The sequence below is a fragment of the Equus przewalskii genome, chromosome 4 (genome assembly GCF_037783145.1).
Source record: "Equus przewalskii isolate Varuska chromosome 4, EquPr2, whole genome shotgun sequence".
Taxonomy (NCBI): Eukaryota; Metazoa; Chordata; class Mammalia; order Perissodactyla; family Equidae; genus Equus; species Equus przewalskii.
In genome coordinates, this window is record NC_091834.1 from 39,579,851 (window position 1) to 39,597,270 (window position 17,420).

The following is a 17,420-nucleotide window of genomic DNA, read 5'->3' on the forward strand; positions in this document are numbered from 1 at the left end:
TGCTGTGATTCCTGTCTCCAGTCCATGATCTTCACAAACTCACCTCTGCATCAAGGAGGCCTGAGAGCAACCAGAAAGGGAATGGGAGAGTGGAAGCTACAACTGTGTCAGCATGAAGCCCACACACCAAGCTTCTCAAGTGAATAGGGCTCCATCACCACAAAGCACCAGTATTCCCAAATGGTCTCATTTTTCACACAATATGGTTCTCAAGGCTCGAAGCAAAATATAGGTTTTTTCTTCTAATACCCCCTATCTGAAATGGGCTAGATAGATAGTCAGCAAAGAACCTGGAACGTGGCTTCTATGACAACTTTTGTTCAGGGCCCAGATGCTTCTGCAAATTTTATTTCTTTCTCACAATTTTGCCCCCCAAATTCCTCTTGCCATGTTATATAATAATTTACTTCATGGTTAACACTTCTGATTCCGCATTGGTAACTTTATCGTGGGAAGTGATTATCTCTTTCTTTGTTAAAAACAGAATTTCAAGAAATCAAATATTTAGAAAGGCAACAAAATCCAGAATCCTAATGTACTGCTCAATTTCTCTAAGTAGTCCAAGAACAGTGACCCTCACCAAACTGATCTTAACACACCTGAGGTCCAATAATTGTGAACAAATAGGTTTTAAAGTCACATGTGCCTTCAAAATGACTTGCTAAGGCTGTCTGGTCATTATTATAACCATAGGAAATAGCAGCAGCCTAAACACATTATCTAAAGGATCAGTTCAGGAACTCCACTTCACATTTGCCCATAATTCACTTTCTTTCACCTGTTGCAAACTAAACAAGCCTTCCTACAATCCTTTATTTATTCATTTACTTATTTATTACTGAGGTCACATTGGCTTATAACATTATATAATTTTCAGGTGTACATCATTACATTTTGACTTCTGTATAAACTACATTGTGTTCACCACCAAAAGTCTGGTTGTCATCCGTCAGCATACACATGTGCCCCTTTACCCTTTTTGCTTTCCCCCCAACCCCTTCCCCTCTGGTAACTACAAATCTGTTCTCTGTATCTATGTTTGTTTGTTGTTGTTGTTTTGTCTTCCACATGAGTGAAATCATACAGTATTTGGCTTTCTCCATCTGACTTATTTTGCTTAGCATAATACCCTCAAGGTCCATCATAAACTGGTACAGCCACTATGGAAAACAGTATGGAGATTCCTCAAAAAATTAAAAATCAAACTACCCTATGATCCAGCTATTCCACGTCTGGGTATTTATCCAAAGAACAGGAAAACATTAATTTGAAAAGCTACATGCACCCCTATGTTCATTGCAGCATTATTCACAACAGCCAAGACTTGGAAGCAAGCTAAATGTCCACCTCCAGTGTTTCTTTACTAACAGAGATAGTATCCTCGAACATTCTTTCTCAGGACCTGGAGAGTTGAGTCAAAAGAATGCATAAGATGAGAAAGCCTGCTTTCTTATGATTCCCCCAACCCTGTCCCAAACACTTCTAGGCAACAGTCTTTAGAATATTCAAAAAATATTGTCTTGCATTAAAAAAAATCAATTCTGTCATTAATCTGCTGTCCACAGAAAACATAGCAGTGTATTTTTCTTAACACAGTGTAATTCCTGCTATATTTTAAACTAAAAGCATTAAATAAACTGTAATCACTTCCCTTTCATCTGAATTCACATGGTAGATACTTACAGCTACTTAAAAAATTAAGTGGCAAAATGTATATGAAGAATATGTATCTTGATATTTTAATTATGCTCAATTGAATGTACTTAGATTTAAAGCGCTTTTCACAAATGACATGTGCTAAGAATATCTAATTGCACACTGACATTCTAAAATGTGTGCCTACATGTGTCAGAAATAGATTAATATGAAGTTATAGAATATGACTTTTTTAACTAAAACCCAAATACAGTATTTTGATTATTTGAATACAAATAAAATTGCACTACAAAAAAGGTCTACACTAGTAAATGTCTAATGATTTACATTATGTATAAAATGAATGCTCAAGTGATGACAGTATTTGATATTTGAATAAATTGGAAAAATAAAGATTTCTTAAGAAATCTAAGCTTCAACATATTTTCTATTTACTCTCTTCCTAACTCAATGTTAAGTGGAGACATGAAAATAATTTGTATGTGGTATAGGTGTTATCATTGTGCATAATGATCACAGGTACAAAACAGATACCCAGCAACAGCAGTGGATGAATTCAATTAAAGCACAGTGCCCAACAGCAGTCAGCTACTGTTCCCAAATACTGACGACAGGCCTTCAACAACGTCACAGAGAAGCTGGCAAATGTGAGGGGGCCTGAGGCCAAGAGGCCATTCGCCCTCTCCAGCTCTGAAGGGAAAATGTCGGACCCAGTGCACTTCAAGAGGGGTCATCACTCTGCTGCAGTCAGGAACTTGAGTCCATATTGCAAGCTGAGAAAAGAACCTTTATCTTAACCCCTAGTGTTTTAGGCTGAATTGTGTCCCTCCAAAATTCATGTGTTGAAGACCTAATCCTGTACCTCAGAATGTGACTGTATTTGGAGACAGGGCCTTTAAAGAGGTAATTAAGGCAAAGTGAGGTCATATGGGTGGGCCCTAATTAAAAATGACTGGAGTCCTTAAAAGAAGGGGAGAGGTAGGATACAGATAACACACAGCCTGAGGGGGTGACCAAGTGAGGACACAGTCAGAAAATGGCTGTCTGCCAGCAAAGAAGAGAGGCTTCAGAAGAAAATTAAACCTGCAGGCACCTTGGATCTGGGACTTCTAGCTTCCATAAGTGGGAGAAAATAAATTTCCATTGTTTGAACCACGCAGTCTGTGGCATTTTGTAATGGCAGCTCTACTCAACTAATATGCCTTATTAGACACCCTGACTAAATGCACATCTCTAAACATAAAGCAATATAGGATTTTCTCCTTTAATTTGGTGTGTAAATTAAGCTCTCAAGTAAAAAAAAAATCTGTAATGACTATTAAGAACTTTGAAAAGAGAACAGAATCTCACCTCTTAATTGTTTTTGAGACAGATAACAAATTGAAATTTCCTATTCACAATTTCTTAACTACATGGTAAGGCAGAAAAAGGCCATACAGTTTACAAGGTTTACAACTATTAAGTTTCATATTTTCAACTTCATAGGGTTTTCATGGGCCTTTAGAAGCCTGGCCAAGAAACCAAAGTAGAATCTGTTTGACTGACATTAAAAAGCAATTAAGTTGTAGATCTGTCAAATATGTTCACATTTGGACTCTGCCCGTTATACACGTCTATTTTGACTCCTACTACCAGAATCGCTTAATGATTTACAGACCTTCAACGTCTCAAGTACCTTAACTGTATGAAAGCTGTGACCCACTCTTTCTTTATATTTTCACATCATAACAAACCCCTCCCCTATTTATTAGAAAACTAGAAGGATGGCCCAACATTTGGACTGTGTTGAGTCAAACAACTCTGAGCCTTTCCCAAAGAAGAGAAAGGAAGGAAAATAGACATCTGGCTGGCTTAGCGTCTATCATGAGTTGGACTTTTCCCTAATAAGATGACATTTCTAAGCCACCAAAGGTAGCCCTTAGCCAGGTAGGCCATCCCTGTGAACCCTCAGCGTCATCAGATATCTCTTTTATTTTTGCCCAGAGTCCAAGTAGAAGTCTGGAGAAAGAGCTTTTCATAGAAGCAGGCAGGCAGCAGAATTCTTATTCCAGTCTAGTGCCTTAGTCCCATGCCCCAGAGGACTTTTTTGGGCAAACTGTGACGGAGGTGCCTCATCGGTTTCTCAGAAACCTCTAAATGTAGATAGTGCCTTGGTATAACATTTTTTGCTATTCACCGGCTCTTTTTTTTCAGACTTCATTTTTTTAAAGTAGTTTCAGGTTGACAAAAAATCGAGAGGTTCAACATAATAAAGGCCATATATGAGAAACCCACAGCCAACATCATATTCAATGGGCAAAAACTGAGCACCATCCCCCTGAGAACAGGAGTAAGACAAGGATGCCCACTATCCACTCTTATTCAACATAGTACTGGAGGTTTTGGCCAGAGCAATCAGGCAAGAGAAAGGAATAAAAGGACTCCAAATAGGGAGTGAAGAAGTGAAACTCTGGCTGTTTGCAGATGACATGATCTTATATACAGAAAACCCCAAAAAAATCCATCGGAAAACTAATAGAAATAATTAACAACAACAGTAAAGTTGCAGGGTATAGAATCAACTTACAAAAATCAGTTGCTTTTCTATACTCCCATAACGAACTTATAGAAAGAGAACTCAAGAATACAATTCTATTTGCAATCGCAACTAAAACAATAAAGTGCCTAGGAATAAATTTAACCAAGGAGGTGAAGGACTTATACAATGAAAACTATAAGACATACTGACAGAAACTGATAACGACATAAAGAGATGGAAAGAGATTCCTTGCTCGTGGATTGGAAGAATAAACATTGTTAAAATGTCCATGCTACCCAAAGCAATCTACAGATTCAATGCAATCCCTATCAGAATCCCAATGACATTCTTCATGGAAACAGAGCAAAGAATACTAAAATTCATATGGGGCAATCAAAGACCCCGAATTGCTAAGTCAATCCTGCGAAAAAAGAACAAAGCTGGAGGTATCATAATCCCTGACTTCAAAATGTACTACAAAGCCATAGTGATCAAAATGGCATGGTACTGGTACAAAAACAGGCACACAGATCAATGGAACAGAACTGAAAGCCCAGAAATAAAACCACACATCTACGGACAGCTAATCTTCGACAAAGGTGCCAAGAACATACAATGGAGGAAAGATAGTCTCTTCAATAAATGGTGTTGGGAAAACCAGACAGCCACATGCAAAAGAAAGAAGGTAGACCACTATCTCACACCATACACAAAAATAAATTCAAAATAGATCAAAGACTTGAAGATACGTCCTGAAACTATAAAACTCCTGGAAGATAATATCAGTAGTATACTCTTTGACATTGAACTAAAAACAATCTTTTCAAATACCGTGTCCTCTAAGACAAGGGAAACAAAAGAAAAAATAAGTGGGAATTCATCAGACTAAAGAGCTTCTACAAGGCAAAAGAAACTAGAATCTAAACAAAGAGACAACCCACCAATTGGGAGAAAATATTTGCAAATCATATATCTGACAAGGGGTTAACCTTCATAATTTATAAGGAACTCACACAACTGAACAATAAAAAAGCAAACAACCTGATCAAAAAATGTGCAAAGGAGATGAACAGACATTTTTCCAAAGAAGATATACAGATGGCCAATAAACACAAGAAAAGATGTTCAACACCACTAATCATTAGGGAAATGCAAATCAAAACTACACTAAGATGCCACTTATGCCTGTTAAAATGGCTATAATCACCAAGCCTAAAATTAACAAATGTTGGAGAGGGTGTGGAGAGAAGGGACCCCTCATACACTGCTGGTGGGAATGCAAACTGGTGCAGCTACAATAGAAAACAGTATGGAGATTCCTCAAAAAACTAAAAATAGAACCACTATATGACCCAGCTATCCCACTACTGAGTATCTACCCAAACGACTTGAAATCAATAATCCAAAGTAATATATGCACCCCTAAGTTCATTGCAGCACTATTCACAACAGCCAAGACATGGAAGCAACCCACATGCCCATCAACCGATGATTGGACAAACAAGATGTGGTATATACATACAATGGAATACTACTCAGGCAGAAAAAAGACAAATTCATCCCATTTGCAATAACATGGAAGGACCTAGAGGGAATTACGCTAAGCAAAATAAGTCAGTCTGAGAAAGACAAACACCAGATGATTTCATTCATATGTGGAATATAAACAATTACACGGACAAAGAAAACAGTTCAGTGGTTCCAGGGGAAGGGGGGTGGGGTGTGGGCACAGGGGGTGATGGGGAGCACTTATGTGGTGACAGTCAAGAAACAACGTACAACTTAAATCTCACATTGATATAAACTATTATGAACTCAATAAAAAAAAAATTGGAAAAAAAATTGAGAGGGAAGGTACAGAGATTCCCCATATACCACTCCCTGCCCCTACACATGCATAGCCTGCCCATTATTAACACCCCCCACCAGAGTGGTACATTTGTTACAACTGATGAACTTACAATGACACACCATAATCACCCAATATCCATAGCTTACCTTACGGTTCGCTCTTTGTACATTCTGTGGGTTAGGACAAATATACAATAACATATACCCATACTGTGACATCACACAGAGTATTTTCACTGCCCTAAAAATCCTCTGTCCTCTGCCTATTCATCTCTCCCTGCCTCAAACCCTGGCAACCACTGATCTTTTTGCTGTTATCATAGTTTTGCCTTTTCCAGAATGTTCTACAACTGGAATTACAGAGTATGTAGCCTTTCTAGATTGGCTTCTTTCAGTTAGTAATATGGATTTAAGGTTCCTCCAAGTCTTTTCATGGCTTGATAGCTCATATCTTTTTAGGGCTCAGTAACGTTCCTTTGGCTGTGCAAGTTTATTTGTTCAACTACTGAAGGATATCTTGGTTTCTTCCCAGTTTTGGCAGTTATAAATAAAGCTGCTAGGTTGTGCAGGTATTTGTTGAAAACATAAGTTTTCCACTCCTTTGGATAAATACTAAGGAGTGCAATTGCTGGATCTTACTGTAAGAGTATGTTTAGTTTTGTGAGAAATCTCCAAACTATCCTCTGAAGTGGCTGTAACATTTTGCATTCCTACCAGCAATATGAGAGTTCCTGTTGCTTCACATCCTCATCAGCATTTGCTGCTGTCAGTGTTCCAGATTTTAGGCATTCTATTAGGTGTGCAGTTGTTAGCCTCTCTCTTTTTGTTTTTTTTTGGTGAGGAAGATTGTCCCTGACCTAACATCTGTGCCAATCTTCCTCTATTTTGCATGTGGGATGCTGCCACAGCATGGCTTGATGAGCAGTGTGTAGGTCCATGCCCGGGATCCAAACCCACAAACTCCAGGCCACTGAAGAGGAGGAAGTGAACTCAACCACTATGCCATGGGGCTGGCCCACTTTCTCTTTTTTTAAAGCCACTCTTTTTTTTTTTTTTTGGTGAGTAAGATTGTCCTTGAGCTAACATCTATTGCCAAGCTCCCTCTTTTTGCTTGAGGAAGATTGTCCCTGAGCTAACACCATGCCAATCTTCCTATATTTTGTATGTGGGACACCACCACAGCATGGCTTGATGAGTGGTGTGTAGGTCTGCGCCTGGGATCTGAACCTGCCAACCCAGGGCCACTGAAGCAGAGCACACAAACTTAACCACTAAGCCACTGGGCTGGCCCCTAAAGCCACTCTTTGATATGATTCCTTCATGATTCTGACATGGTAATTTCACATGGTAACTATTCAATAAAATCTTTTTCTACTAAAAACATAAGCAACATTGAATAAGCTATGCCAAATACCCCAAGTTGTTTACCTTCATTCTGTTCTTAAGGTGCCGCATATATTTGGGGGTTAGTTGCCATTCTTAGAAATGAAGCCAAATAAAATAAATAGGAGCTTTTTAAAGGTTGGTTCCTTTACTGAGTTATTATGGAAAATGTTTCCTGTGGAACATCCTGGATATCTACATATGTAGGCATGTTATAGCTATTCCCTGAAGTCCATCAATTCCTTCACCCCCCTCCAACCCCCGGAGTCACTGCCTCTTCACTGGCCATCTGGATCTAAGTTAATAGCAACACGGTATATCAAACGACTACCCTACCTTTACCGCCCTCATCACCAACACCTTCTTGTCAAGCATTTATTCGTGCAGTAAATATTTTGAAGCCTCTCTCATATGTCAGACACAAGGCTCAGCACAGAGGCATAACAGTGAGACATGGGTCCTGTCTTCAGCATTTACAGATGTGTCAACTCATTCAACATTTACCCAAGGTCCCCAGGATGTAATTATCTGTCAGCACAAAGTTATAAAGGAAGAGCTTCTCAAGCGGCAAAGCAGGACCATATTTGACAAAGATAGGTCATAAGAATACCCGATATAGTCTCTAAGCCTTGGAGTCAACAGAGTTGGAGGACAGGGATGAAACATAAGTACAAATTAAGAAAACTTAAAATATGGAAATTGAAGAATTATGGGTAGTTTCTTTTGCTTTGTTTTCTACCTTAACTTTAACATGGTTATTTTTTTCATAATAAAAATCACAATTATCACATATGTTGAAATACAGAAAATGTTTGTGATATGATGTTCACTAAAATATGTATATTTGGTACAATTTTTTGAAGAAAAAGAAGATTGGCCCTGAGCTAACATCTATCGCAAATCTTCCTCTTTCTTTTTTTTTTGCTTGACGAAGGATGGTCCCTGAACTAACATCCATGCCAATCTTCCTCTGTGTTGTATATGGGACGCTGCCACAGCATGGCTTGATGAGTGGTGTGTACGTCCATGCCCAGGATCGGAACCTGTGAACGTTGGGTTGCCCACGCAGAGCACACAAACTTAACCACTACGCCACTGGACCAGCCCCTGTTTGGTATAATTTTAAGTTTGTAAAAATATGGAAATAAATGAAAAGTATTGTAAATAATGTAAAGCTTATGAAAGAAAGGATAATTTAATTCATTTTAATCTTGTTGGAAATCATCTATTAAACTAGGAAATACCACTGATGAACCAAAAAAAGAAAACTTACAATATGGCCTTACAGTTTGGGGAGTATGCAAAAAAATCTCCCAGAGAATATTGCAAATAATGACAATAATAAAATTTGAAAACAATGTAAGTAATTAGATTTTCATTAAACTACAAGTGAATTATAAAGATGTAAGCATTAAAAAAATAATAACCTCATTTCCATAGCATCATTATAATGCATCATAAATCTTGGCTACTTGACATGGTACTAGGAGCAATCCATAGAAATTCAACTTAATGATTGAGCCTCACATCATTCTACATTTATAAGTAGGATATGTGCAGAGACCTGCACAGAGAAATTAAAATTCTGCCTTAAGAAAACTACACTGTGAAGCCACATCTCCCAGAAAACCCTGGGAAGGGAAAGATCACAAAAATAGGACTTAAACCCACTTTAGGCAGTCCGACTCATCAGCTCTGATTGCCAGAGCATATGTGTTCATTACATGAGGAAATTTTCTCCCTGGTTTGATATGATTGAGTCTGAAATCTCAAGGGATTTCAAGCTCAATCATAAGGAATATGGCTTTTGGTATATTTTATGACAAAAGTACACACACTACTATTCAGGGGATACTTACAGAATTGAAGCTAAAACCAAAATGGTACAAGAAGGATTTGAACACATTTACAGATGGTTGAAACAAATGGATTTGTGAAGTAAAGTTACTAATACCTGGGTAAGGTCATGACTCAAAGCTGCTCTATGGCCTGGCATATAGCACGGATGCTTGCCTATCAAATTTCCTCTCTCAGTAATTAATGAAAAACAAAACAAAAGTGAGCAACGTCAGCTAATTAGCTGGGGCTGAGGATACAAAGAGGCTGAAGGTCATACCGTACGGTGAGAGGCCAGATGGGCAGAAAGAACGTGAAGGGAATTGTTGAGGAAGTCAACATGCTGAGGACGAGAAAAAATGAAACAGCAAAGCAAAAATACGTGCAGAACATTGACAACACCAAATGCTGAGGAGCAACAGAGCAACAGGAACTCTGATTCACTGCTGGCGGGCAGGCAAAATGGTATGCCATTTCAGAAGACACCTAAACATACTCTTACCATATGATTCAATAATTGCACTCCTTAGTATTTACCCAAAGGAGCTGAAAACCTATGTTTTCAAAAAAAAACCTGCACAAGGACATTTATAGCAGCTTTATTCATAACTGCCAAAACTTGGAAGAAACCAAGATGTCCTTCAGTAGGCGAATGGATAAAAAAGTGGTGATATATCTAGACAAAGGAATATTATTAAGTACTAAAAAGAAATGAGCTATCAAGCCATGAAAAGACATGGAAGAACCTTAAATGTACATTATTAAGTAAAAGAAGTCAATCTGGAAAAGTTATATACTGTATGATTTCAACTATAGGACATTCTGGAAAGGCAAAACTACGGAGACATAGTAAAAAGATCAGTGGTTGCTAGCAGTCGGGAGGGGGAGAGATGAATAGACAGCGCACAGAGGATTTTTAGGGCCGTGAAAATACTCTGTATGATATCATCATGATGGATATATGTCATTATACATTTGTCCAAACTCACAGAATGTATGACACCACGAAAGAACCCTAAGGTAAACTATGAACTTTGAATGATTGTGATGTGTCAATGTAGGATCATTAACTGTAACAAATGTAACACTCTGGTGGGAAATGTTGATAATAAGCGACTTTATGCATGTGTAGGGACAGGGGGTATATGGGAAATTTCTGTATCTTACCCTCAATTTTGTGAACCTAAATCTGTGTTAAAAAAATAAAGCCTCTAAAAAACAACGTGCAGAGAGATGCAAGGTCACTCTGAGAGAGACCAAGAAGGCCAAGAGGAGAAAATGGAGAAAGCAGCCAGGTTCCCAGAGCTGCCTCAATTCTTAAGAGCCTTCAATTTCATTTCATATACACCTGTTAAGGTCAATCTTCATTTAGTTAGTGCTACTTTAGAGACTTTCTGCCCTCTGCAACCAAGAACAATCTGGAGCAGGAATGGGTTCTAGAATCAGCAATAGATCCTCGGAGAAGACATGAAATTAACTACAAAATCTTCATAAAGTAGAGGGCAGCAAAGATGTTCCTGTCCCACAACACTGCTTACTGAACCCTCCAGTGGCCATTTAAAGATTTTTTGCCATTAGTCTCATTGAGAGGTAGAGTCTAATTTCTCTCCTCTTGAATCTGGGCTGGCATAAGTGGCTTGTTTAACCAACAGAATGCAGTGGAAGTGACATTCAAGGTTAGGTCATAAGAAGTTTTGCAGTACCTGGCCCAGACTCTTAGAATGCCTGCTTTTGAGAAGCTTCCTCTTAGAATCGAGCTGCCAAGGTTTGAAAAGCCCAAGCTACACAGAGAGCCACAGCAGGTGCTCTGGACAACAGCCCCGGCTGCTCCCAGCCAACAGTAAGCATAACTGCCAACCGCAAGTGGGAGCCATCTTCCATATCCATCCCAGCTGAGCTTTCAGATGGCTCCAGCCTCAACTGCTATCTGCCTATAACCACACAGAGAGCATAGTGAAAAGCGCCCTGTGGAACACAGTCAATCCACAGAACCATGAGAGATAACAATAATAGATTGCTGTCTGAGGCCACTACGTTTTAGGACGACTTGTTATACCACAATACAGGGACAGGCACATGAGGGCCTCCAGCTGCATTTGTCAAGACTGACATCTTAAGCTAAGTGGTACACACATGGGTACCTGTATCTTTTTGTTTTTCAAAATCATAAAAATTAACTGCAATTGAATGTGATGCAAAAAAAAAGATGAGTAATAAAAACTTGCCTTAAAAATGGTATCTGATACATGGCTATACAAACAGGCATAAAAATGTCATACATATGGGAATTACCACAATAATGGGAATATAGGTGACAACATTAGGGTCATACTTACTTGTAGGGGGGAGCAATTAAGGTTGCTCTTCATGCCATGTTTTTCTCAATGGTGATATTCTCACCAATCCCTTTTAGAACCAGTGACACGAACATATCTATTTTTCCCACGTCAAATGAATATAAACTCCCATAAGCATTAGATATATTTGCACATATATGCATACACACAAATATGCATGTATGTGTATGTATCTCAATGGAAAAATACCATGGACCCATTATCAAAAGACTATTAATCAAAAGCATGTTCACTTGTCTTCCCAGAATAGTATCATTTTTTATTGGCATGTCGACAATTTTTAGTAAATATAAGCTTCATAAGACAGAGGTTCTTATTTTTTTCCCACATATTTTTTTCTGATGAATATTATTTCTTTTCATTGCAATATAGGTTTTCATGGCAAATAAATTAATCATCATACTTATATCTTCCTTGAAACCAGTCATGGTACCATTTGTATTTCCTTATCTGACAACCTTAAGATCCAAGGATCAAAAACTAAAGATCCCAGCCCCCTCAGGAGTTCAACTCTCTATTCCACTAGATGCACAGAAGACAGTCAGTACACGCTTATTTTGCTGACTTAAGGACTACAACCTACAGACCACACGGTACTACGTATGTGTTTTCCTAAAATAGCAGAAATACAGCAATAACAACAATGTACTCAGACATAATATGTTAGTTTTTAAAGTCAGTGGGAATCTAATTGGAAATGAGTAGTGGTGACAAGCCTTCCTCTGCCCCATTTACTGAGAGCCTCTGCCGTCACTGACAGTGATCACCAATTATGTGTCTCTACAGGGCCTGAGCTTCTGACCCTAGAAGGGGAAGGATGCAAAGAAACAGAAGGTATATATATTTTGTGTAAGGACGCCTGAGGGTCCAGGTCTCTGTCAAAACTCCTACAACTTCTAGCCTAATTTAGAAAGTAGAAGACCAACTTAGGGAGAAAACACATATCACAAAGAACCTTTCAGACTTCGAGTTTGTAAACATCAGTCTCGGCATCTAGTTTAGTCTTGAACTGTGCTGAATACACCACTACTGTTAAGTGTGAATCTATAAAAATGCTCAGAAGAGTCAAGCCAAAATTTGAACACTGCTCTAAATTAATAGTGCAAAAGATGAGTTTAAAAACAAAGTTAGAGTCACCTTTTTGCATATGTCAGTGAAACATTATTTTCATCTGTTTTCAATTACAGATTTTATTACATCAAAAATATATTAATGAATAGGATTGGATTTATTTCCTTTTTCTTCCAAAATTCCCCTTAAATTTACTATTTTTTATTGTTTTTCTAAAAAAATATATATACATATAACAAAACAGATTGTTAAGCACTATGAATGTTATGAGACAAAGACCTCCCTGCAAATTTTTCCATCTTCAAAGAAATGAGCAGTTTTGGTTACAAGTGCAAAAGTTAGCCGTGTGTACTCATTCTCAGTAATAAAGAAGCAAGGTGAGCTCCCCAGGGCGTTACAAGTCAACACCTGGCAATGGTTGGGTGAACTAAGAAGGGGAACTGCTCATGTGACACAACCTCTCAAAACCCTTTGTGCTCCCAATGGGACAGATGAGGCTGTGGAACTCACAGTGACTGTCTAGGGCGTGTGACTGGCTCCGATGACAGGGAAAACTGTGTCAGACTGCAAAGAGAGATGCTGCTACTACTTCAAAAGACACATGGAAAACGGAATCATCCATCCCGCTACTCAGATCTAAAGGGGGCTGGATTGTTTGCTACCTACAGGATTGCTTATCTGGGGGGAAAAAAAAAAAGGCAAAATAGGGGACTTGAAACACTAAGGACCACTGTCTACCGCCTTTGAGATGAAGGATGGCAAACCTCATTTCACAGATATTTTAAGTAGCTGTAAAGCCCAAGTGGCTCCAATTTTAAGCCTGTGTTTAGATCAGGTTTGAAAAAGGGCTGCACCTCTTTACAGTAACTAGGCACCACTTCTGATGCCAATCTGTGCTTTGTGTCTGAAATGGGCGACCACATACAAGAAAGCAGGACCACCTACAGTAGGCAAGGCGTGCCACAACCGATCTCCTTGGCACCCAGACCCACGTGCGGGCAAAATGCTTTCATTGAAAAGAAAATAAACCTCAAGATTATTGCCAAAATCATGAGTGGTATCACATCATTAATTTTACATTTTAAATTCTTCCAGAGATATATAATCATGCCTTTCCAGCAAGTTTCGCACCTGACTTTTTTTTAAAAAACCAAACCCCCCTGAGTTAGTGAAACGCCCTGCTCTCTCAGGCCCCTTGCAACAGCTTGAAGAATGGGCTAGATACAGCTTATGGCTATGCCTCTTTAAAGTTAGAAAATCTAGTTACTCAAACGGAAACTACAGTTGTTTGAAATGAACAATACTTACCGGGAAGAGCAGTTTCTGCAACTCCTGATAATTCTTTTTGACTATTATTGTTTGCCCTTCTTATTTAGGACATTAAAGTCTCCCTTTTTCCATCCTGAATGCTCCTAAAGTTACAGAACAAGGGGATCCAACCTGGCTGTCTACGACGGGTCAGTGATCAAACAGAAAGTCAGGCAGCAGCCAGATTCCGCCCATCTCTTATGAATTACCAGGAGCTAGGACTCCTCAGCTCCTGCTACCTTCAGGGAACCCCTGTCCAATGTTAGACAGGACAATAAGTCCTTTCCAAACAAAGGTTTAATATTCTCAGGTGCTTGCCCAGCTTCTAAACTCAATGATTTTCAAAAAAAGGTTATTTTATGAATACCATTTCCTGCACAGAACAAGCAAATTAAAACAAAAAAAAAAGTGACCTCATCTTTCTTATAAGAAAAGAAACACAGGTTTAGATGGAAAATATACCAATATTGTATTGCCCTAGTGATCAAAGCCTGTTTATTTAACCAACCTTATCTTGAAATAGTACCAGTCTTTGTATGAGTTTAATTTACTTAAAGTATTTACATTCACATGAACAAACCTGTGCATGAGACAAAACAAGACACAATGCTTTGCTGAACTTCAGAACAAGATGCAAGTTGTTCATCCATATAAAGAAATACTCATTCCAAGCGCTTTTGACAATGCAGAGAGCACTCAGCCAGTTCTTTCCCAGCATCCTTCTCCCAGAGGCACTGGGAAGCTTGAACAGTTGGTGGCACTTATGAGGGAAAGCAAAGCAGAGAGCTACGGCTGCTGACTTCACACTACAAATTTTAGTGCCTGACCCAGCAGAGGGTGCCATGAGGAAAGAATGTACTAAAAATTAACTTTAGGAAAAGTTAGCAAAGATTTTTCAAGGGCCAAACACTTCTGCCACAAATGACTTCTATTGCAGAACCAACCGCAAGCAGTGACAAATTTAACAGGCATGACTTAACAGGCAATAAGATCAGAAACATTTACCCTTCCACCTCAGGAGTGGTTCGCCTGTCTAGGAAAAGCCGAGGTGCCCTAGTAGACTCTGTCCTTGTTCAGGACCTGTGGTTGAACAGAAACCTTAGTCCACACTGTTTACCAGGGTAATGATATGCATGCGAAACAAGTCTTTCCAATGCAGAGATCTGCAAAAGGTACTTACACAGCCTCCAGCAAGAATTTCTGCTGCAAGTGGGACCGAACCATCTTTATGCATAAATTTATCCCTCACAAAATCATTCACCTTGAAGAAAAACATTTATAGAAGCTGATGAAAAACATAAAGAAACTCATTAAACACATATAAAACATATCTATAAATGTTATTTTTTCCTGTCTATTAATTTTGAACTGCATAAATTAACAGATGTTAAAAGAGTTTGAGAAGCGCTCTTAATAGCATATATGTAAGTTTTTAAAAAAGTAAATAAATATATATGTATTCCTGATGTTTCAGAGAGAACAATATTAAAAGACAGATGACTGATAAGCCCTAAACTCAAATGTGTCCTGTAATTACAATAGCATAAGGAGAGAGACATATTGACAACAGAAACAAAATACATACTTTTCATAACTTAAAAACTATTTATAAGGTTTGATCAAAAATCACTTTCAAGTCTAACCAGATTTATTCTAAAATAGTATTTCCTCTCGATGATGAGTGCATCACTGAGACAAATTTGGCTGAGCAGATTTCCCAGCTTAGTAGAAACTCAGTATGTAAAAAAATGTCTCAAGGAACATCAATAGCATTAATCAATTAATTAATTATGATGTTCTCAAAATGGTATGCATCACAAGCAATTTTAAGGATCAATCATGTTTTTGGAAGATAAAAGCCAAATAAGATTAGCTGTCCCAAGATCACATAATAAGACAGTAAAAAAAAAGAATTTCAGGTGCCAAGGCTACACAGCCCAATCTAAAAAGTAGAGTTGAACTTTCTGGGGCTTTATGACCTTAGCGATATAAAGGCAATATCTGTCCACTCCACAAACACTTTCTGAATACCTTCCACCTGTCATATGGGAGCCAGGCACTGGAGAAACGATCTGACAGAGGACCAACTTCAACTAGAACTCAGATCCCTCAATATGTGGCTTTGGCAAAAGCTTATAGAATACACCCTAAAAAATGAATTCTATAAACAGCATGTGTAATTAAATGAGTTCATGCTTTGGAGTCAGAAAATTCTGATTCTGAATTCTAGTTTTCCTACCCACGAATTGTGTGAACACAGGTAAATACTTAAACCATGTGGGCCTCACTTTCCTTATCTATAAACTGTGGGTCACACTTTGCTTGAGATTGAAACTGTAACAGATAATACATGTAAGCACCTAACATGGTAGGTAGTGAAGGAAATCTAGCTGCTGCTGCTGCCATTACAACAATGATGATGATGATGGCGATCACCAAAAGTCTCGTTCAAATATATTATCACACTTTTGGATGTTCAGTGTTAAATGGCGAATAATGAAAAGTTGTGTATGGTGAGTGTCCTACATTCAAATGAGCACCTCTAAAGAAACACAAACCTGCTATTCACATAAGAATATCTGCTAGATTCTTGAGTGTCTGCAAACTCCCTTTATAAGAAGCATCAACACAAAAGACTTACTGTAAGTTTTATGGCCTTCTCTGGGGCGACTCCCAATAACTGTGGCAACAGACCTAAAAAACAACAAAAAGTAGAAGTTTATTAAATAAATTAGCATTAACTAAACAAATCAACAGCTCTAAAGAGGGGATCACCATCTAAAAACCAGGGCAATCTTCGCTGCAATTTTCTGCTATTACCTTTAATGGGAATACTCAAAATGGAATGTTTGAGTACTAATGCCTAACAGCCACATCAGGCCCAAGTAAATTCCCTCTCACATTCTGGATCGTTTGCACATCCGGTAAATCAACAGTATTAGTGATAGAGGAAATCTCATTATTTCACAACAAGTTTGCACTTTCTCTCCTGTCTCTTAAATAAGTGGACTTTAGTGAACGTATTATTTTTTTCTAACACTTTTCTCATTTCCCCACCCCCAAATGTCCACCGAGTTCAGCCATTCATTCACTTAGCAACTATGACGTGGTGACAAGTGCAAGACAAACTAGGTTCTTGCTCTGACTGGTCTCAGATGGAAGGAGGGAAGAGGCATTCCTAAAGAAGTGACAATTGGAGAAAAATGCATTCCGGGAAGGGGAACAGATAGGGCAAAGAAAGCAGAATAGGAAGAAGCCTGGTGTGCTCAAAAATGAGAGGAAACATCAGTGTGCCGCCTCGCATGAAGCAGGCACAGGGAGAGGCAGAGGCAGGAGCCAGATGCTGGAGTCACATTGTAGGCCAGGATCCTGAGCTTGATATGTTCCAAGTCAGATGAGAAAGAATTGGAGGATTTCAATCAGGAGAGTGACGTGCTAAC

General features: G+C 38.6%; 1 protein-coding gene across 2 annotated transcripts in view; it reads right to left on the bottom strand.

The window, feature by feature from the left end:
* The window catches only part of SLC25A13 (solute carrier family 25 member 13), a 195,349-nt gene that overhangs the window by 42,430 nt on the left and 135,499 nt on the right, over window positions 1-17,420 (bottom strand). For both annotated transcript variants that reach the window (XM_070615671.1, XM_070615672.1), the window contains exons 12-13: window positions 16,622-16,674; window positions 15,161-15,241 (exon numbers count right to left, since the gene is read on the bottom strand). In XM_070615671.1, coding sequence (XP_070471772.1) covers window positions 15,161-15,241; window positions 16,622-16,674 — 134 coding nt within the window. The remainder of the gene's footprint in view (window positions 1-15,160; window positions 15,242-16,621; window positions 16,675-17,420) is intronic.